This window comes from Sinocyclocheilus rhinocerous, unplaced genomic scaffold (assembly GCF_001515625.1).
Source record: "Sinocyclocheilus rhinocerous isolate Xijiao unplaced genomic scaffold, SAMN03320098_v1.1 scaffold955, whole genome shotgun sequence".
Taxonomy (NCBI): domain Eukaryota; kingdom Metazoa; phylum Chordata; class Actinopteri; order Cypriniformes; family Cyprinidae; genus Sinocyclocheilus; species Sinocyclocheilus rhinocerous.
The window spans coordinates 917,039-933,250 of record NW_015646369.1 but is presented as its reverse complement, the minus strand read 5'-3'; the positions used below and the strand labels follow the sequence as shown (position 1 = coordinate 933,250).

General features: G+C 37.2%; 1 protein-coding gene across 3 annotated transcripts in view; it reads right to left on the bottom strand.

Annotated features, from left to right (window-relative positions):
• Positions 1–15,923, bottom strand: part of LOC107707670 (vam6/Vps39-like protein) — a 22,408-nt gene extending 6,485 nt beyond the window's left edge. Inside the window, exons 1-21 of one of the 3 annotated variants that reach the window (XM_016511749.1) lie at positions 15,677–15,923; positions 15,328–15,431; positions 12,452–12,517; positions 12,277–12,341; positions 11,859–11,901; positions 10,943–11,037; positions 10,724–10,822; positions 10,548–10,640; positions 10,116–10,299; positions 8,739–8,859; positions 8,236–8,356; positions 8,015–8,144; positions 6,495–6,637; positions 6,269–6,409; positions 5,937–6,078; positions 5,478–5,564; positions 4,530–4,603; positions 3,629–3,845; positions 2,375–2,503; positions 2,165–2,267; positions 841–886 (exon numbers count right to left, since the gene is read on the bottom strand). In XM_016511749.1, the coding sequence (XP_016367235.1) occupies positions 841–886; positions 2,165–2,267; positions 2,375–2,503; positions 3,629–3,845; positions 4,530–4,603; positions 5,478–5,564; positions 5,937–6,078; positions 6,269–6,409; positions 6,495–6,637; positions 8,015–8,144; positions 8,236–8,356; positions 8,739–8,859; positions 10,116–10,299; positions 10,548–10,640; positions 10,724–10,822; positions 10,943–11,037; positions 11,859–11,901; positions 12,277–12,341; positions 12,452–12,517; positions 15,328–15,400 (2,172 nt within the window). In that variant the 5' untranslated portion in view covers positions 15,401–15,431; positions 15,677–15,923. Of the gene's footprint in view, positions 1–840; positions 887–2,164; positions 2,268–2,374; positions 2,504–3,628; positions 3,846–4,529; positions 4,604–5,477; positions 5,565–5,936; positions 6,079–6,268; positions 6,410–6,494; positions 6,638–8,014; positions 8,145–8,235; positions 8,357–8,738; positions 8,860–10,115; positions 10,300–10,547; positions 10,641–10,723; positions 10,823–10,942; positions 11,038–11,858; positions 11,902–12,276; positions 12,342–12,451; positions 12,518–15,327; positions 15,517–15,676 lie in introns of those variants that run through there. The other 2 variants (XM_016511752.1, XM_016511750.1) reach the window with 2 other exon arrangements.
• Between the last annotated feature and the right edge of the window lie 289 nt (positions 15,924–16,212).

Genomic DNA, 16,212 nt, shown 5'->3' with positions numbered 1-16,212 from the left:
GCTTTTCAGACCGATGAGCTTTGTAAAAATCGACACGTTTCAGAAAGGCGGGGCATAGAGGAGAAACAATAATGTACAGTATGTGGAAAATAATGTGTTTTTTGAACCTTAAACCACATAAACACATTTCATTACACCAAATACACTAAATAATGTTCTTTTTAGCAACATCCTATGACCCCTTTAATAATATAATATTTTTTATAATGATATTTAATATCATTCATTCATGACCTACACTTGTTGTCTGTTGCCTTTCCAACCTGTTCGCTTCCAAACAACACAAGAGAGACGCCTTTTTAATTTACAGGTTAAGTGTGTGGGATGAAATCAACGTTTCTAGTGGCTTAATGATAGTATTAAACTACTAAATATAACAACTATAATACTACATATTGGGGCAAATATTTGCTAGTCCTTATAATGTATAATTTCACTAGTAGATTACATTTAAATAAATACAGTTTAAATTGATTTTTTTTTATATTTTGAGAGAATGCAATCACTGATAATTCTCTCTCTATATATATATATATAAACAACAGACAATGATGTAACTGTTCAACTGTAAAAAAGGTGAAATCATAATTTACAACATTTAAAATGTAAAGCATATAATCAGTGTCAATAAATACTGTATATACTGCACTGATGCTATTATTCTGTATTTTCAGAAAAGCAGAACAAGTCCCACTAAATCCTTGCGGGACTGTTGCATTGTAAAAGATATAGTACAAGCCGGACTGCAGTGACTATACAACAACTCACACTGTACAGTTGCAATGTGACCGTCAAAACAATTCAAATGAGACTGGTGAAAAGTCACTGAGCAGCACTCACATCTTTATTGCCATTTGTTGATGGATCATAATGACCATGGCAGTACCTGAGGAAGATCAGAACACAGTCTTAACACTACAGGAGAAAAGGCCAAAGTGTATAAGTGATGGTGTTTAAAGTCAGCTTCCCTTTCATGGAACTGTCAACATGAAATATTCAACAAGAAAAATAAACTTATTTTTGGGGGAATTGGTAGGTGGAATTAATTTAAAAAGACTTGAATGAGAGTTTGCAGTGGATTGCAGAGGAGGACTTTTGAAGAAGCTTTTTGACAGAACCATGGAGGCTGATGGTAAAGTTAAAAGCTATTGGTTAACATACACAATAGTGCAGCAACTTTTATAGTAGATTACAAAAGACAAGCATTTTTCTTTCTGAATAATGTGCACTGATGAATAAGGACAGGAATGTGTATTAAAGGGTTAGTTCACCCAAAAATTAAAATGAGCTTGTGTTTTACTCACCCTCGAGGCATCCTAGGTGTATATGACTTTCTTCTTTCAGACGAATCCAGTCGGAGTTATATTAAAAATTGTCCTGGCTATTCCAAGCTCTATCATTGCAGTGGGTGAGTGTTTCTGTTGAACAGTCTACAAGACGTCAAATAAAGTGCGCGCACCCATAATAAAATGTGCCTCACACGGCTCTGGGGGGCGAATAAAGGCCTCCTGTAGCGAATCCATGCGTTTTTGTTCGTCACGCGCGCTCCTCTGAGATATGCTAGTCTCTCGAGTTTGTTTACAGGAGCAAAGGAAGCAAAGTTTCCTTACTTTAGCAAAGGAAAACCAGTCTCCTCTTGGCTTATATCGAAATCCTCCTACATTTTTCTTTACAAATCCTCAGTTTGTACTTCTAATTCGTGACCGGCGTTTTGTTTTGTTCTCTCTCCGCGTTCGTCACTAATCACGCAACACCGAGGTCTTACGTCATCCGCCAGAACGGCTTCCGTGTACCACAGATAGATGAAGTGAGAGAGAAGTGTTTATTACGTTTGAAATATGGATATTTTTCTGACAAAAACGCATGGATTCGCTACAGGATGCCTATATTCATGCCCCGGAGCCGTGTGAGGCATGTTTATTATGGATGCACGCACTTTATTTAACGTGTTTCGGACTGTTGAACAGAAACACCCGTCCACTACAATGATAGAGCTTAGAAGTGGCAGGACAATTTTTAATATAACTCCGATTGGATTCGTCAAAGTCATATACACCTAGGATGCCTCGAGGGTGAGTAAAACACAGGCTAATTTTCCATTTTAATTTCATGTTGTATTTGTGATGCAGAAGAGTGCTAGGGGTCAGTGCAGAGCGGTACTCACTCTTCAGCCATACGCGTGTCTTTGAGAATGTGAACGTAGATGAAAAGAGCCTGCTCATGTTTCCCCATACGACCCAGGAGAAGAGCCCTCTCCTCCAACAGACCTGAGAGAACCAGAGAGAGGAAAGGGAGGAAGCAACACAAGAACAGCTTTTGTCATCCAGTTTTATTTCTAGATTTTCTATTGTATGCCTCTGACCTGTACACTCACCATCAAATGGGAAATCACTGACGAGTCGCTCTGGCTCATAGCTGCTGGACACTTCCAGAAACGACAGAAGCTTGTTCCTGTACTCTCCCAGCTCTCCCGCCTCCTTTCCTGCAGCTACAGCTGGAACACCTAGACACAGTCAACACAGCGCACTTGGCCTTTAATTCATCTAGACGGCAAGTCTTCGTTTTAGACATGTTTATGGATACTCCGCGTCACAATTTTTTTGTTATCATTATTCTATTCCTTCTTTTTGTAAAATCCTGTCTAGCCCACACCCACTCAATTTTTACACAAATTATGACTCTCTTTCAGATGTGCCGTAATTTCCATCAGAAAAAACAATCGTGTTGCTAATAAAGGGTTTATTCAAAACGTATAGTACTAGTGAAGAGCACTGCTATAAGTACCACAAACTCTCAGAAAATATTATTTGTTTACTTTCCTTAAGAATTAAATGAATGTTTTGGTGGCTTAATTAAAGTATGATAATAAATAGTTATTTTATGAAAATTTTATTCTGAATATAAGTGGGTAGGTAGAAGATATTTTGATGGCAAGAGCTGTGTTATACATTTTCTACTAGTTACAAAGTAGAAACACAATAAAATAAAGCCAATCAAAATGTACAATGGTGTCTCTGCAGTTAACGTCAACTAGCTTGCTTTTTATGAAAAATCAAAACATTCACATAAATACATAACATTTACTAATGAGAATATAACCATAAAAAATGACGTGCTGGGGAAAAACACATGCCAAGTACTTTAAAAACAGCACAATCAATCCGTCAAAGCACATGACGCATACAATTATGCTTCTTTGAATTATTGAATATATAAGTGTTTTTTGGAGATCTTGGGTTTCCACTGTAGCTCATGTTTTTTTCACTCCATACTACTATGAAGTGATGTCACAGCATATAAATTACCTAATGCGAAAAATTACTTTTATTATTTTATAATTTGCATGTTTCTTAATAACTACACAATATGAAGCACTTCTATCTGAGAATGAAAAATTATTGTACCAAATATCATCCTAAAAAAGACACGAACTTTATCTCAAATTTAGTCAACAGCAGTCACCAGAGATTATGCTGCAGTGGTCATTATTTTTGTATAGTTTCAGCTGCTGCAGACAGACTGAATTTCACTTCTATTACTTCAGTACATATTGTGCTATTGTTTCCAGCAGAACCGCTCGATCAGCTCTCATAAAACAGTGTGAGTGAGTGACAGCTGCGTGTCTGACCTTCAGGCAGTGAGTTGAGGTACACTTTCATGAGGCCTTGCACCTTCTCCAGGTAGAGCTGGATCAGAACATTGTGGAACTCGGGCCGTGTCTCGTCCCACAGGTGAATGATGTGCTCCAGGTACGGGATGGCCAGCTCCTGGAAGCCCTCCTTCAGGAAGTTCAACACCTTATCCCTGGGCAGAGTCTCCACCTCCGTCAGGTCCTCAGTGAAGATCTGAAAGTAGAAAAAAATTCATCAAACTCAAGCGTTTCAAAATGACCACAGAGTACATGGGTCAAAGACGAAAAAGGGCTCAAGCATAAAAACAATACTGCTTTAAATTGTTGTTTTTCAAAAAAAAAAAAATTTTTTTTTTAAAGTTTTCCGTTTCATGTAATTGTATTTTTGTTTTTGTTTTTCTGAGCAAAAAATAAATATCATACATTTCCCCCTGATTTACAGAAGACACCCACTAAAATGTCATTCAGTGTAACAATCTTGTCAGGCATATTTACAACAAAAATCAATATATGACATATTAAAAAAACTAATTACTTTCACCCCAAATACTAATTAGTTGTTATTTTACATTTTTGTACATTTTGCCACTATCCTAGGTTTTGCCCATTTGTCAGTAAGAATTTTTTACTCATTTAAAACCCAATAAAATTTAATATGCTCACTTATTCTTTTATATATTTTAAGTGTTACACTGAATGACAATGGAACATTATTATTTCAACCAAATTTTGACATTTTATTCTTCAAAAACTTATTTGAAACCTTAAATGTAGACACTTTACTTGCATTTAATGTGCTTTCTATGGACATAAAATCACTTTTGTAAATTTCTTTTGATGCAGACATCTTAACGTCTTTGACCCACATATAAATACAACCAGATCATGTTTATCTCACCTTTAGTCCATCCTCTGGACAAATCTTCAGAACCCACGGCGAAAACTCAAATATGATGCCCAGGTTCTCCACACCTGAAACACATCATATTGTTGATCTAGTCTGAAAGAACGAATATTACTTATCAATCATCCCAGTGTTACTAACACACAGAATCAGTCGGCTGGTTTCTATACTGTATTTGTGGGAAATGGATTTTAACGTTCAAAAGTGTTAAATGGAGATGAGAGTGCTACACTCTTATTGAAATTAGATTTTAATTAGATTTAAGAAAAAATAATACCATTATTATTATTACATTTTACATTACAAAAGTGAAATGACAAAACTCAATTTTACAAAAAATTACTGATTTTTGATTTCTATATTTTTAAACCATCCAACTTTTATGTTGATGGAAAACTGCAGGGAGCCTTTAAAGCTTTTCTTTTGTTCATCAGTGTTTTTCTTTACAAGTATGAGAAGATGGTTGGTGCATGTTGCATTCACAAATTTACTTTAATGCGACCCGAACTGATAGCAACTGATGCAAAGATGAGCTCATGTGGAGCAGCATTTGTTGAGACACAGCAGCACATAAAGATCTGCTCACGTGTAAATGAACACAGTGCCACGCTTCACTCTAAAACAACTATTTAATAATTGCACTAAGCCATATTTTGCCAATTTGCCACTAAGCTGATTTTGGTTTTATTTGGTATAATCAAGCAGCTCTAGGTGGGAATCTCCAAAAAATCCACTGAAATTTTGCAGCTGCGGTGGTCATGTGGGACTGCGAACATTAAGATTCTGGCTCACTTCTCGACCTTCAGGCAAAAGAGGGCATCCAAACACTCTAAGGATAGCTAAGTAAATACTAAGCTTCAATGTGCACAATCCTAACTACAGCACTTAACTTGTTTGTTAACTAAGTAGTATATGTGCAGTAAATGAGTGTGGTCGTCTTACCCAGTCTCTGAAGATACTGTACAGTCCTCTCATGCCCCTTCAGAGGAGAGTTGGCTTTGGTGGACTGATCCAGCAGAACCTGCAGAGCTGGACAATCACACTTCTGTAAGTCTACTGTCAATGCTGGCATACAAACAGAAATCTGTGTATATTCATGAAAGTGATGTTTATATAAATAAGTTTGTTTGGCTGCAGTGAGAGTTTTTTAGGCAGTGTGGATCCACATGGCCTGCTCCTCATCATCTCTTCTGTAAGGCATGACATCAACAAAACAGCCCAGGACATGATTAGAGCATCTCTGTAAACAAGAGCGGTTCTGAGCCCTCCAAATCATATCCAGATGCTTGAGGACACCCACAGAGATTACACTCCTAATGGAGATTACTGGAGGTCACATAAACATTCATATGACAATCTACTTTCTTCTCAGTAAGCGGAAGCTGAGAAGATTGAGCACACCTTTCTGATGAAGGCCTTTTTTCTCATAGAGGATGATGAGTTCGCTGTATTTGTGGGCTTTCTTCAGCACATACTCGCTCTCCTCTATGTGACAGTGGTTGTTCTCCAGCCGCAGGAGAGGCGACACTAAGGCTACATTGGTCTGTGGATTAAAAAAAAAACATTCTTAAAATCGAGATAAACTGGCTATAGTGATCTGCTATCATCGGTCTTCACTGTATTTTCAATTTCAGTTTCAATCAACAATGGCTGTTAATCAAGGCTCCATTTCAGTTAACATGCTGTCTGCACTTTGCAGAACAGAGCTACTGAGAACAATCGGAAGGCCTTACGTGGAGGTAACATTTCAGCAGAGTGGTGTCGATGATCTGAAGGAGTTTCTTGCGGCTCTTGATGGTGGGGGTCCCCTCCATGAGAGGGGAGGTGGTGAAGGGGTCCGAGTCATTCAGCTGCTTCACTAAATGACTGCGTTTCTATCACAAAAGATGCAGAGAAGACTGTAACAAGATGAAAAGAAGTTTAAAAACACTCCGTATGAAATTGATGAATCGTGAATACCTGTGTCAGGTAGTCTATGAGGGCCAGGTGGGCTTTCTCCAGCTCGGCTCCAGACATCACAGGCAGAGGGTTGGGGTAGTGCAGCTGTTTGCAGTAGTCAGAGGGGAGCAGGTCTGGATACAGTCCAATAACATGAGTGGGATCTATATAAGAGAAGAGCAAATCCTAAAGTCAATGGGGTTTTTTGACTGGGTTTTTGGTTAAATGTCTGAAATCAGGTATGTGGTGAACAAGCTCAGGATACTTTCACATTTTTCTACCATATAAAATATATCAGTTATACCAAGTTGCGATTGTTTTTTTTTTTTTTAAATGTTTTACTTGAAAAATGGGACTATAGAGGTTGTGGAACAGATAAACTCATCTACTCACTAATCACAGTCTCATTGTGTTTATAATGCCTTACTATTCTAACTCCAACTTTCAGTGAAGATGGTTTTTTAAATAAAGTTTGGAAGCTTATTGGTGGTGATGCTAAAGTCATGTATAGCCTGTTTGGCTTTTTACTTTTGGAGATTGTATTTAGGCTTCTAAATTCACAAAAGTTGTGTTCATTTGTGAAGATTATCACATGTAAGAATCATACATTTTTATTGGTCACGACACAAACTCAATTTAGAAGCCAATGCAAAAAAAATCCTATAGGGTTTTTGTTGAAGGAACCAGGGTTGGCCTACAAAAATACCTCATCACTGCAGAACTCTATTGTGCATTCATCTTTCTTTCCTGGTCCAATGGCACTCTCTAGTGGACTAAATTAAGCAACTCAGCCCCAGACAACAAGACCACAGACCATCTGATCTATAGTGCACACAAAAATGAAAAGAACTTTCCAAAACGCCAGTCTGATTGGTTGGTATTTAAACCAGTTGGTTGCCCACCAGAAAGTTTCTCTCAAATACTTGTGTTAATCAATGAAAAAATACAACTCAAATCAATTACTTATTTGGCAAGTTACTCAACACCCCCTCCCAAAAAGGCCTTAATTTAAGACTGAAGTATTTTAATTGCACATCCCATCCATTTGCACAGTTTTAACATAAAATAATAAGCTATTTAAATAAAACATGTGATGCATATTTGTCAATCATACATAAAGAAAAAGGTAAGATTTTTGCACTCAAAAATCTTGACAGTTTATTATTAGCTACATAAATCTATTTGATTTTATTTAATCATATTTTCAAAATGCATTTATTCAAATTGCTTAGAATTAATTTAGTTAAATAGTATGAGCATGTTTAAAATGTGGCTAGCTGTGGAACAAGCAATACCTAATTTTTTTTAAATGCATGAGATTGAAATAAATTGGATTTATTGATGTAAAACAGAATATTTTAAAGGTTTATATTACAGAAATCTTACATTTTATGTTAAAGCTGTGTAATCCAAACGTACTGAAATTTTATATGCATTTATGTCTTTATTTTTATTAAAAAAAAATGTGTGCAATGCATCACACACCGGACACGTCCGTCTTTCCGTACTTGTGGTGCATCATCACTGCTGTATGAACTCACCTGTGCCTAACTTTGCAAACACCTGCATGGAGTCGTCAAAGCGTTTCTGACAGAACAAGTTGAAGGCAAACAGGTTCTGAATGTGATGGATCTGTTGTCTCTTATCTGCATCTGAATCATCCTTCATTTTCTGAGGAAAGACGAGACAAAAACAAGCTCAGCATATGATAACACTGTGTACTTTGCATTTAGTATGTACTGGATGTGAAAAAGTTTCTCACCGCTAGCTGAAGTGCCAGTTCAAACTGTTTGTCCTGTAGCAGCTGTCGTATCTGGCTGGCTATAGAGATGGGCACCAGACGCCAAACAAAGTGATTGCTAGCGACATACACAACATTTGATCTGTGAAATTACAGAGGGAAAGAAAGAACAGAGTCAGATCACCTTTCACAGCAATTTAAGGAAAACATGCCTTAAACATTAGAGCAAAAATAACTAAAGTTGAGGTATGAGCAAATGTCATGAAACTGTCAAGATGATGAGCAAATAACTTTAATAAACATCATCTTCTCAAATAGGATGCATCTGCATTCTGCAGGTGTTTCAGTGGATTATAGGTAAATATCTGCTTCAGTGAACACAAGCGGGAACTAATTCAGACTTTTTGACCAACCCATGAAAAAAAACAGATTGATCGACAAATAGGACATTACTAGTTTTAAACAAATGTCAGAAAAAACAGGAAAACATGACTAATGAAATCGCTTCAATAGACAGGTCTCACCCAGCGGAGGTGATGAAGCGCGGTCTCTGCAGTTCTACGCTCTGCACCAGCAGTCTGGGCTCAAGCGTGCGGATCTCCACATAGCGTGGCAGCACTGCGATGATGTACGGTGGCTGGTGCTCTAATCAACAGACATGTGAAAATAGACTCCGAAATCAGTAGAATGGATTTAAGAATGGTAAAATGTGTTAGATAGTACCATACTCTCTAATTGCTAGCTGAAAGTTCAATAAATGAGAGGAAACATTTAAAAAGCAGCCATGCAAAGAGCAGAGGATTTGATTAATTTTGCATGTTGGGTGTTCTTAGTCTGTGGAAATCGGTAGGTTTTTCTCCTGAGTTCTGCAGACACAGAACAGCTCTTGCATTCATTCATTTCCATGACTCAGTTCGAATTCATTGTAATGACTCGATTTGTTTGTATAATCACTCAGAAAAGGTTTGTGGAAGTTTTCAGAATGTTTTAATGAAAATATATGTAGGTAAATATTGCTGTTTATTACACACAAGTAACTTTACATCATGATAACAATGTATATCACGACATGGTTATTTTTGCTGGAAACGAGGCTGTTAGATACCAAAACGTTAGATACCAGAGAAATTTCACAATTCTCCAAATTAATTTTGATACCAAATATTTATTTTTTCAGTTATTAAAAAGTAATGACGTTCAATTATTTGAGTATTGCTGCTATTATTATTATTATTATTATTAACAGTTTATCAGGTGAAAGAAATTACATTATGTTAGGTGTGTTTTCAATTTGTTTTTGTTGTGCTATGTACCGTAAGCTTGTGGATATCCGATTGTATATGACAGTGAAAGTAAAATTAGATGAGATTTTGAATATTTTTATTTTTTTTACTGATTATTTGATTAGGTTGCCAAAAGTTAAAGGAACACTCCACTATTTTTGAAAATAGGCTCATTTTCCAACTCCTCTAGAGTTAAACAGTTGAGTTTTACTGTTTTCGAATCACTACATTGTTTGGTGGAGGAATACTGTTTTTATTAATATCATTACACTTTATTTGCTCCGTTTTATTTTGTGAAACCTTACTACGTGTATGGAATAACCATTTTATAAAAGCTTCGCGTCGTGCCTAACAACGCCCTTAGCTTTTATAAATTCACTGTAAACCACGGCTTCTTGGGGCTTATTGATTTATTTATTTATTATAACACAAATGTGAATTACAAACTAAAAATAGCCATGTTTATTTTCAAGATGGTAACTGGCCACCAGTATCCTTGATGATCTGATAAGTCGTTCACATTGTTTTAACAGTGACTGAACTCGTGATCAAACGTGTTTGGTAAGTTGCTAATGAGTACCTGAGAAACATGTTTGTTAAGACTGACATCACACATACCCATTGCAACAGGAATGTCCGTCCAGTTAAGGGCACATTTCTGAGTGCAGACGCCTTCTTCGTTCAAAACAACCGTGAGGTCATCCTGACCCACTGCGACCTTCCCATCAGCCAACGGGGCCACCAATGGTTCCAGCTGTTTCCCTGTGGGGAACAGTTCTTTGACTGAGCCACGTCCGTCCATCTAAAGAGAAAAGTCACATGACTGACCCCAAAAAAACATATGTGTATGAACATCCATATTGTGATACAGTTAGCTGCAGAATTTGAGAGAAAATCTGGTCTCGGCCTCAGATGGCAATGCCACGGTCTGTTCACTGTCCACCTGATATATACTGTCCGCTGTTGTATTGATGCTAGCTAACATAGACATTCTTCTGGCAAAACGGCAAACTACACATTCATAAGCAGAACTACATTTTTTTGACATACCCGGATCAGATAGTAGTCTCGTTTGAAACCCACACATATGGAGTTCTCACACCAAGCCATGGACTTGGGAATGTCTGGAGCGGCGAAATCCCCCTGCAATAGTGACCAAACATGATTTAGGCTAACATTATGGCTTACCAGCAATCTTTCATTTCTGTGTTTCCAAGCCTCAAGACCTGTAATTCATGGAATTCTCTGTCCTTCCAGTAATACAGCAGAATTTTCCTCTTGACTGCAACACACATGCGCAGTCTGGCCTCACCTGAGCTAGACTGCTGAAGAAAGAGAGAGAGAGAGAGAGAGACAAAAATTTTAATAAGAAGTCAGATGTGATCGCTAGGTCAAAGCATTAACGAACAACTGCAATCACTTGCCATAGTGATTCTTTAACCTACCTGCAGGTCACAGGCAAACAGTGTGGCTCCTCTGGCTTTGGACACAACAGTTATCTGCTGGAACGTGAGCAGGTCGTGAACGTGGATGTTATTTTCTGAAACAAAAGAAGGCAATGATACTGCTGACACTGAAACTACACAGTTCCTTAAGATGCTTTACACTTACACCACATCAATTTGATCTAGGATACAAGTTCCTCAAATGCAAACCACAAACGAAGCGATATGACAATGACTACTTTTACATGCACCCTCATAATGTGATTATATCGCGATTAACAATTACCTCATGTAAAGACAATACTTTGATCAAATTCATGCGTTGAGCTCATAATCGGAGTAAATTATGCAGCATATGCCAATTTTAATCGCAATAAACAGGCATGTAAACACCTCTAATCACATCTATACCACTCTGACTAAAGTGTGCATGCGTTTGTGCTTGAATGAAGTTTCCCTCCACTCCAAATTGCTGAACTTTGTCAATAAAACATGCTGCCACCAGTCTCTGCTGAATCTTCATTCAGAAAATAATGCGATGGTCAGTATAGGCAAACCCAATTACAGCAGCATTGCTATCACACTTCAATGTTCATCAATGCCCCTAAAGAAATGTGTTTTGCATTTGATTAAAGTAGATTAAAACAGTGGCCAGTAACACACCTACTGCATGCGAGTTCATCATTTGTGCTGTGCATCGGGGTATGTGAACAATGGCGGTAAAAATAACCACACTTCTTAGCGAATAATCAGAATAATGAAAATCACATGTAAACGGGAGGTTTGTTTGTGTCATGCAAACATTTCACTGGGATTCATTCCTTTTCATTATTGGAAATAATCACATTATTGGTGCACATGTAAACTGAAGGATCTGAGTAGTCATTGACTAAACAAATCTGGAAAACATACTTACCCAACAAACTAATCAAAATCTTGTACTGTGACACCACAAAAAGCTGAGAGGAAATAGAAAAACCAATATTAGAAGCAGCAATCAACACTTGTTCCTTTAAAGATAGTTCACCACAGTCATCCTGTCATTATTATTCCACCCTCATGACGTATGTAAATAAATAAAAAAATTATAATTATAATAATATTTTTGAAGGACCTTCATGCAGTTTGCCCATAAACTCAAACTCAAAAAAGGACCAAAGAACACCATAGTCAATAGTCTTTTGAAATCATATGATAGCTCTGTGTGGGAAACAGGCATAACATTAAGTATTATTCATGGATGACATAATAGAACAACATAATGGCGTGTAAATAATGACAAAATTTGGCTGAACTAATCCTTTAATTGGATGGACTTCTCTATCTGTGCATACCTGCTGAATCTTCTTTGAGAAGTTCTTATTGGATTTCTCTAATGTAACTTCAAACCTGTTTGTACCTGTAAATAAATTGTATTATTATTATTAAAAGGCATTGTCATTTCAGCTTAAAAATAAACTCCACAAATGACTGAAGCTATAAGCACAGGTGCAAACAAAAACTATGCACCTGCATCTTTCTTGATCCTGTACAGAAGGAGATGGCCTGGTTTGGTACCCACAAGGAGCCAATCATCTGCAAACACAGTATGATTATCACACATCAGTGACACATGGCAGCGTTTTAAAAATGAGTTCATAGTAGTACAAACTAAATTAAGAGGGTCAGCTCTAGTGGTCCAAAAATTCTAAAATTGCTTGACCACTTTTATTTATCTATCAATTTATTTTTTACCTCAATGTATTGGTTTTGCAAAATCACTGTCATTTTATTCATGTATTTATTAAGTAAAAAAAAAAAACTGAAGCCAACTGAATCAATCTATCTATCTATCTATCTATCTACATTTACATTTAGTCATTTAGCAGACGCTTTTATCCAAAGCGACTTACAAATGAGGACAATGGAAGCAATCAAAACCAACAAAAGAGCAATGATATGCAAGTGCTATAACAAGTCTCAGTTAGCTTAACGCAGTACACGTAGCAAGTTTTTTTTTTTAATAATATAATAAATAAAAAGAAAACAGATAGAATAGAAAAAGATTAGAAAGCAAGTGTTAGTTTTTTTTTTTATAAAGAAAACAAGCAGCAAATGAATAGAGTGCAAGTCTAAAAGGGACAAGTTTTTTTTTTTTAGAATAAAATTAGAATAGAGGGTGCTAGAGTTAGAGGGTCAAATAAAGATGGAACAGATGTGTTTTAGCCGATTCTTGAAGATGGCTAAGGACTTGGATTGAGTTTGGCAGGTTATTCCACCAGGAGGGAACATTTAATTTAACGCGCGATCTGCGCATGATGTACGAGCTACTAGCTGCGTCCCAAATGACGCACTTATACACTATGTACTTATACACTATGTACTTATGCACTATGTACTCAATCATGTAGTGTATGAATTATATAAGGTTATTGTGTCATTTATAATCGGAGTCTGATAGCCTCTCCCCCTTCGTTACGTAATTAAAGCTGCGACAGTTGAGTGCATGAAGTGTCCAACATTCCACACTTCGTTTTTTCGGTTAAGTGCATCATCCGGGTGTTCAAAGTGCACTTTTTCTTTTTGGAATTTTCAGTGAACGCACTATCACACTATTTATACTACAAAACGTCACAGAATAGTGCATAAGTACGCGATTTGGGACGCACTTGGAGGTGTGACGTGCATTCTTTTTATATAGATCTATCTATCTTTCTTAGCGATATATCCTAGCGTTAATCATGCTAGAAACATACTAACAACATGCTAGTAACATGGTAATCATGCTAGAAGCATGCTAGCAACATGCTAGCTACTTGCTAATCATGCTAGCAAACATCTAAGGGGTCGTCAATGCTAATCATGCTAGATACATGCTAGTAACTTGCTAATCATGCTAGCGACATGCTAGTCACCTGCTAATCATGCTAACAACATGCTAGTAGCATGCTAATCATGCTAGAAACATGCTAGCAACATGCTAGTAACTTGCCAATCATGTTAACGACATGCTAGTCACTAGCTAATCATGCTAGCAGCATGCTAATCATGCTAGCAACATGCTAGCAACTTGCTAATCATGCTAATGACATGCTAGTCACTTGCTAATCATGCTAGCAAAAATGCTAGCAACTTGCTAATCATGCTAATGACATTCTAGTCACTTGCTAATCATGCTAGCAAAATGCTAGTAACTTGCTAATCATGCTAGCAACGTTAGTAACTTGTTAATCATGCTAGTGATATGCTAGTCACTTGCTAGTCATGCTAGCAACATGCTAATCTTGCTAGCAACATGCTAGTAACATGTTAATTATGCTTCAAACATGCTAGCGACATGCTAGTAACTTGCTAATCATGCCAACAATACGCTAGTAACAGGCTAATCATGCTAAAAACATGCTAATCATGCTAGAAACATGTTATCAACATCTGTCTAATCTATCTAAATGTTCAAACTTCGGGTTTTTACAACTGCTTTAAACTTCCAGGCTAGGCTTTCTCAAGCCAACCTAAAGTTTGTCTTGACTAACTTTTTTATCTAGTTTAATTAGTGTGAGTGTGTCTTGGGACAAAAACTGATCTCTAGAGCACATTTCAAGGTACATATATGTGAACATACAGAAATATTTAGCACCTTTAAATGTCATGCAATGATTGTTCAAAGTTTCACTTTTACTCTGGACAACTTGAGATGAATTGACCCAAGAGTCCTTTAGATGGCTCTAATAATCACACACCCTCAATATGTACCTGTACAAACCAACCTCATAAATCTCACATATGTGGAATTAACACTTGGTTTAACTGTACTTTACTGAGCTTTCATTTCCCTTATACTTGCTTGATTGAATCTAATCTAAACATGTACAATAATACTACATGTTCAACACCTTGTAAGCTGCCTAACTAATAAAATAACTCTTGTTCTTCAGAATAGTTGTCTTTTCTCCAGCTATGACTCAAAACCAGGTGTTTCTGTCTAACTAGACAGTTGTTTTGGACATCACAGGCCTGTTTCTAAGTCAGCTGACCAGCTTCTTTTTTTTTTTGATAAGCAGCTCAGCTCATCAGGTTGTGATACATAACCAGAGAAAGGTAATTTGATCAACAAATATTCAACTATTCGATCCATATTGCTCAATAAAATCTGTCTAGGTAGAAATACTCACTAGACGCCCATACATAGTATGTAGCCAGCTAAACAGATTTTGACACACAGCAAAGAGAAAAGCTTTTTGGAAATTCGCACAACAACTCATTCCGAGAATGCTACAGTACGTTTGCAACTCACGAGGTTTTTGAGATACAGTCATTATCAACGAATGAAAAGGTGTTAGCAGTGATGCTCCACATGAGTGTTAAAAATGTACATGAGAGTTGAAGGAAAGGGAAGCAGAACTCACCCCAGGTCGCCAGACAGTCAATCTGGAGGGGTAATTTCTCCAGGATAGGAACTGGCTCGTATGCGTCATGCATACTGGAGCTCTTATGTACGACCAAACACACTTAAATAAATAACCCAAAATGCTAAGATAGGAAACAAAACCACAGTACAATCTGCTGGCAGAACTATCCTGACAGAACAACTGTAAACAAACAGAATAAAAACAAACCCACCACTACACAACAGTTATAAAGATCGTTGACGTCTTTGTTAACCAGCTCGACTCTCGTCAAATGTCCCAGAATTGTCCCACTCCATCCTTCTTGAGTCCAAAAATAAGTGAGGAAACACTGAGGCTCTTGTGTTTTGCTGTGTTGTTAATGTGTCATGAGCAGTTGGCTAGTATATAGCTTTCATATTTTGCCCTTTAATCTTGCTAAAACACAGATCCTCGATGCTCAGATTCCAAATGTATTTCATCCCATTATCCTGCGCGATGCTGAGGTTTATTTCGGGGTTTACTGTCCGCTGTTTTGAGCTGATATCCGCCAGGACTCAGTGTTTGACAGCTAGTCAGCTAGCAGAGAGCTTTCAGTGCTGCGGGAACTTCCTGCAGCCGTGACGAGCACGTGACTGCGAGAGCTCACAAGAGTTCCATTAAAAACAGCACACGTGATCCCACAGATGATTGACATTCCACACAGAAATCCTTTACACTATAGGCTACCTTTAGTAAAGTCTGGCCCTAAAGGTTCTTCAGACTCTCATGTTTTTGATAACACTAACTTATTTGTTGACCAAAGTCTTTTCAAGAGTTTTTGGAATAACATAGCCTTTTTAGTGATATAGAATGGGAAGATTTTTGGCTTCTTCAACAAAAATTCTTCTTATAAAGTTGTTGAAG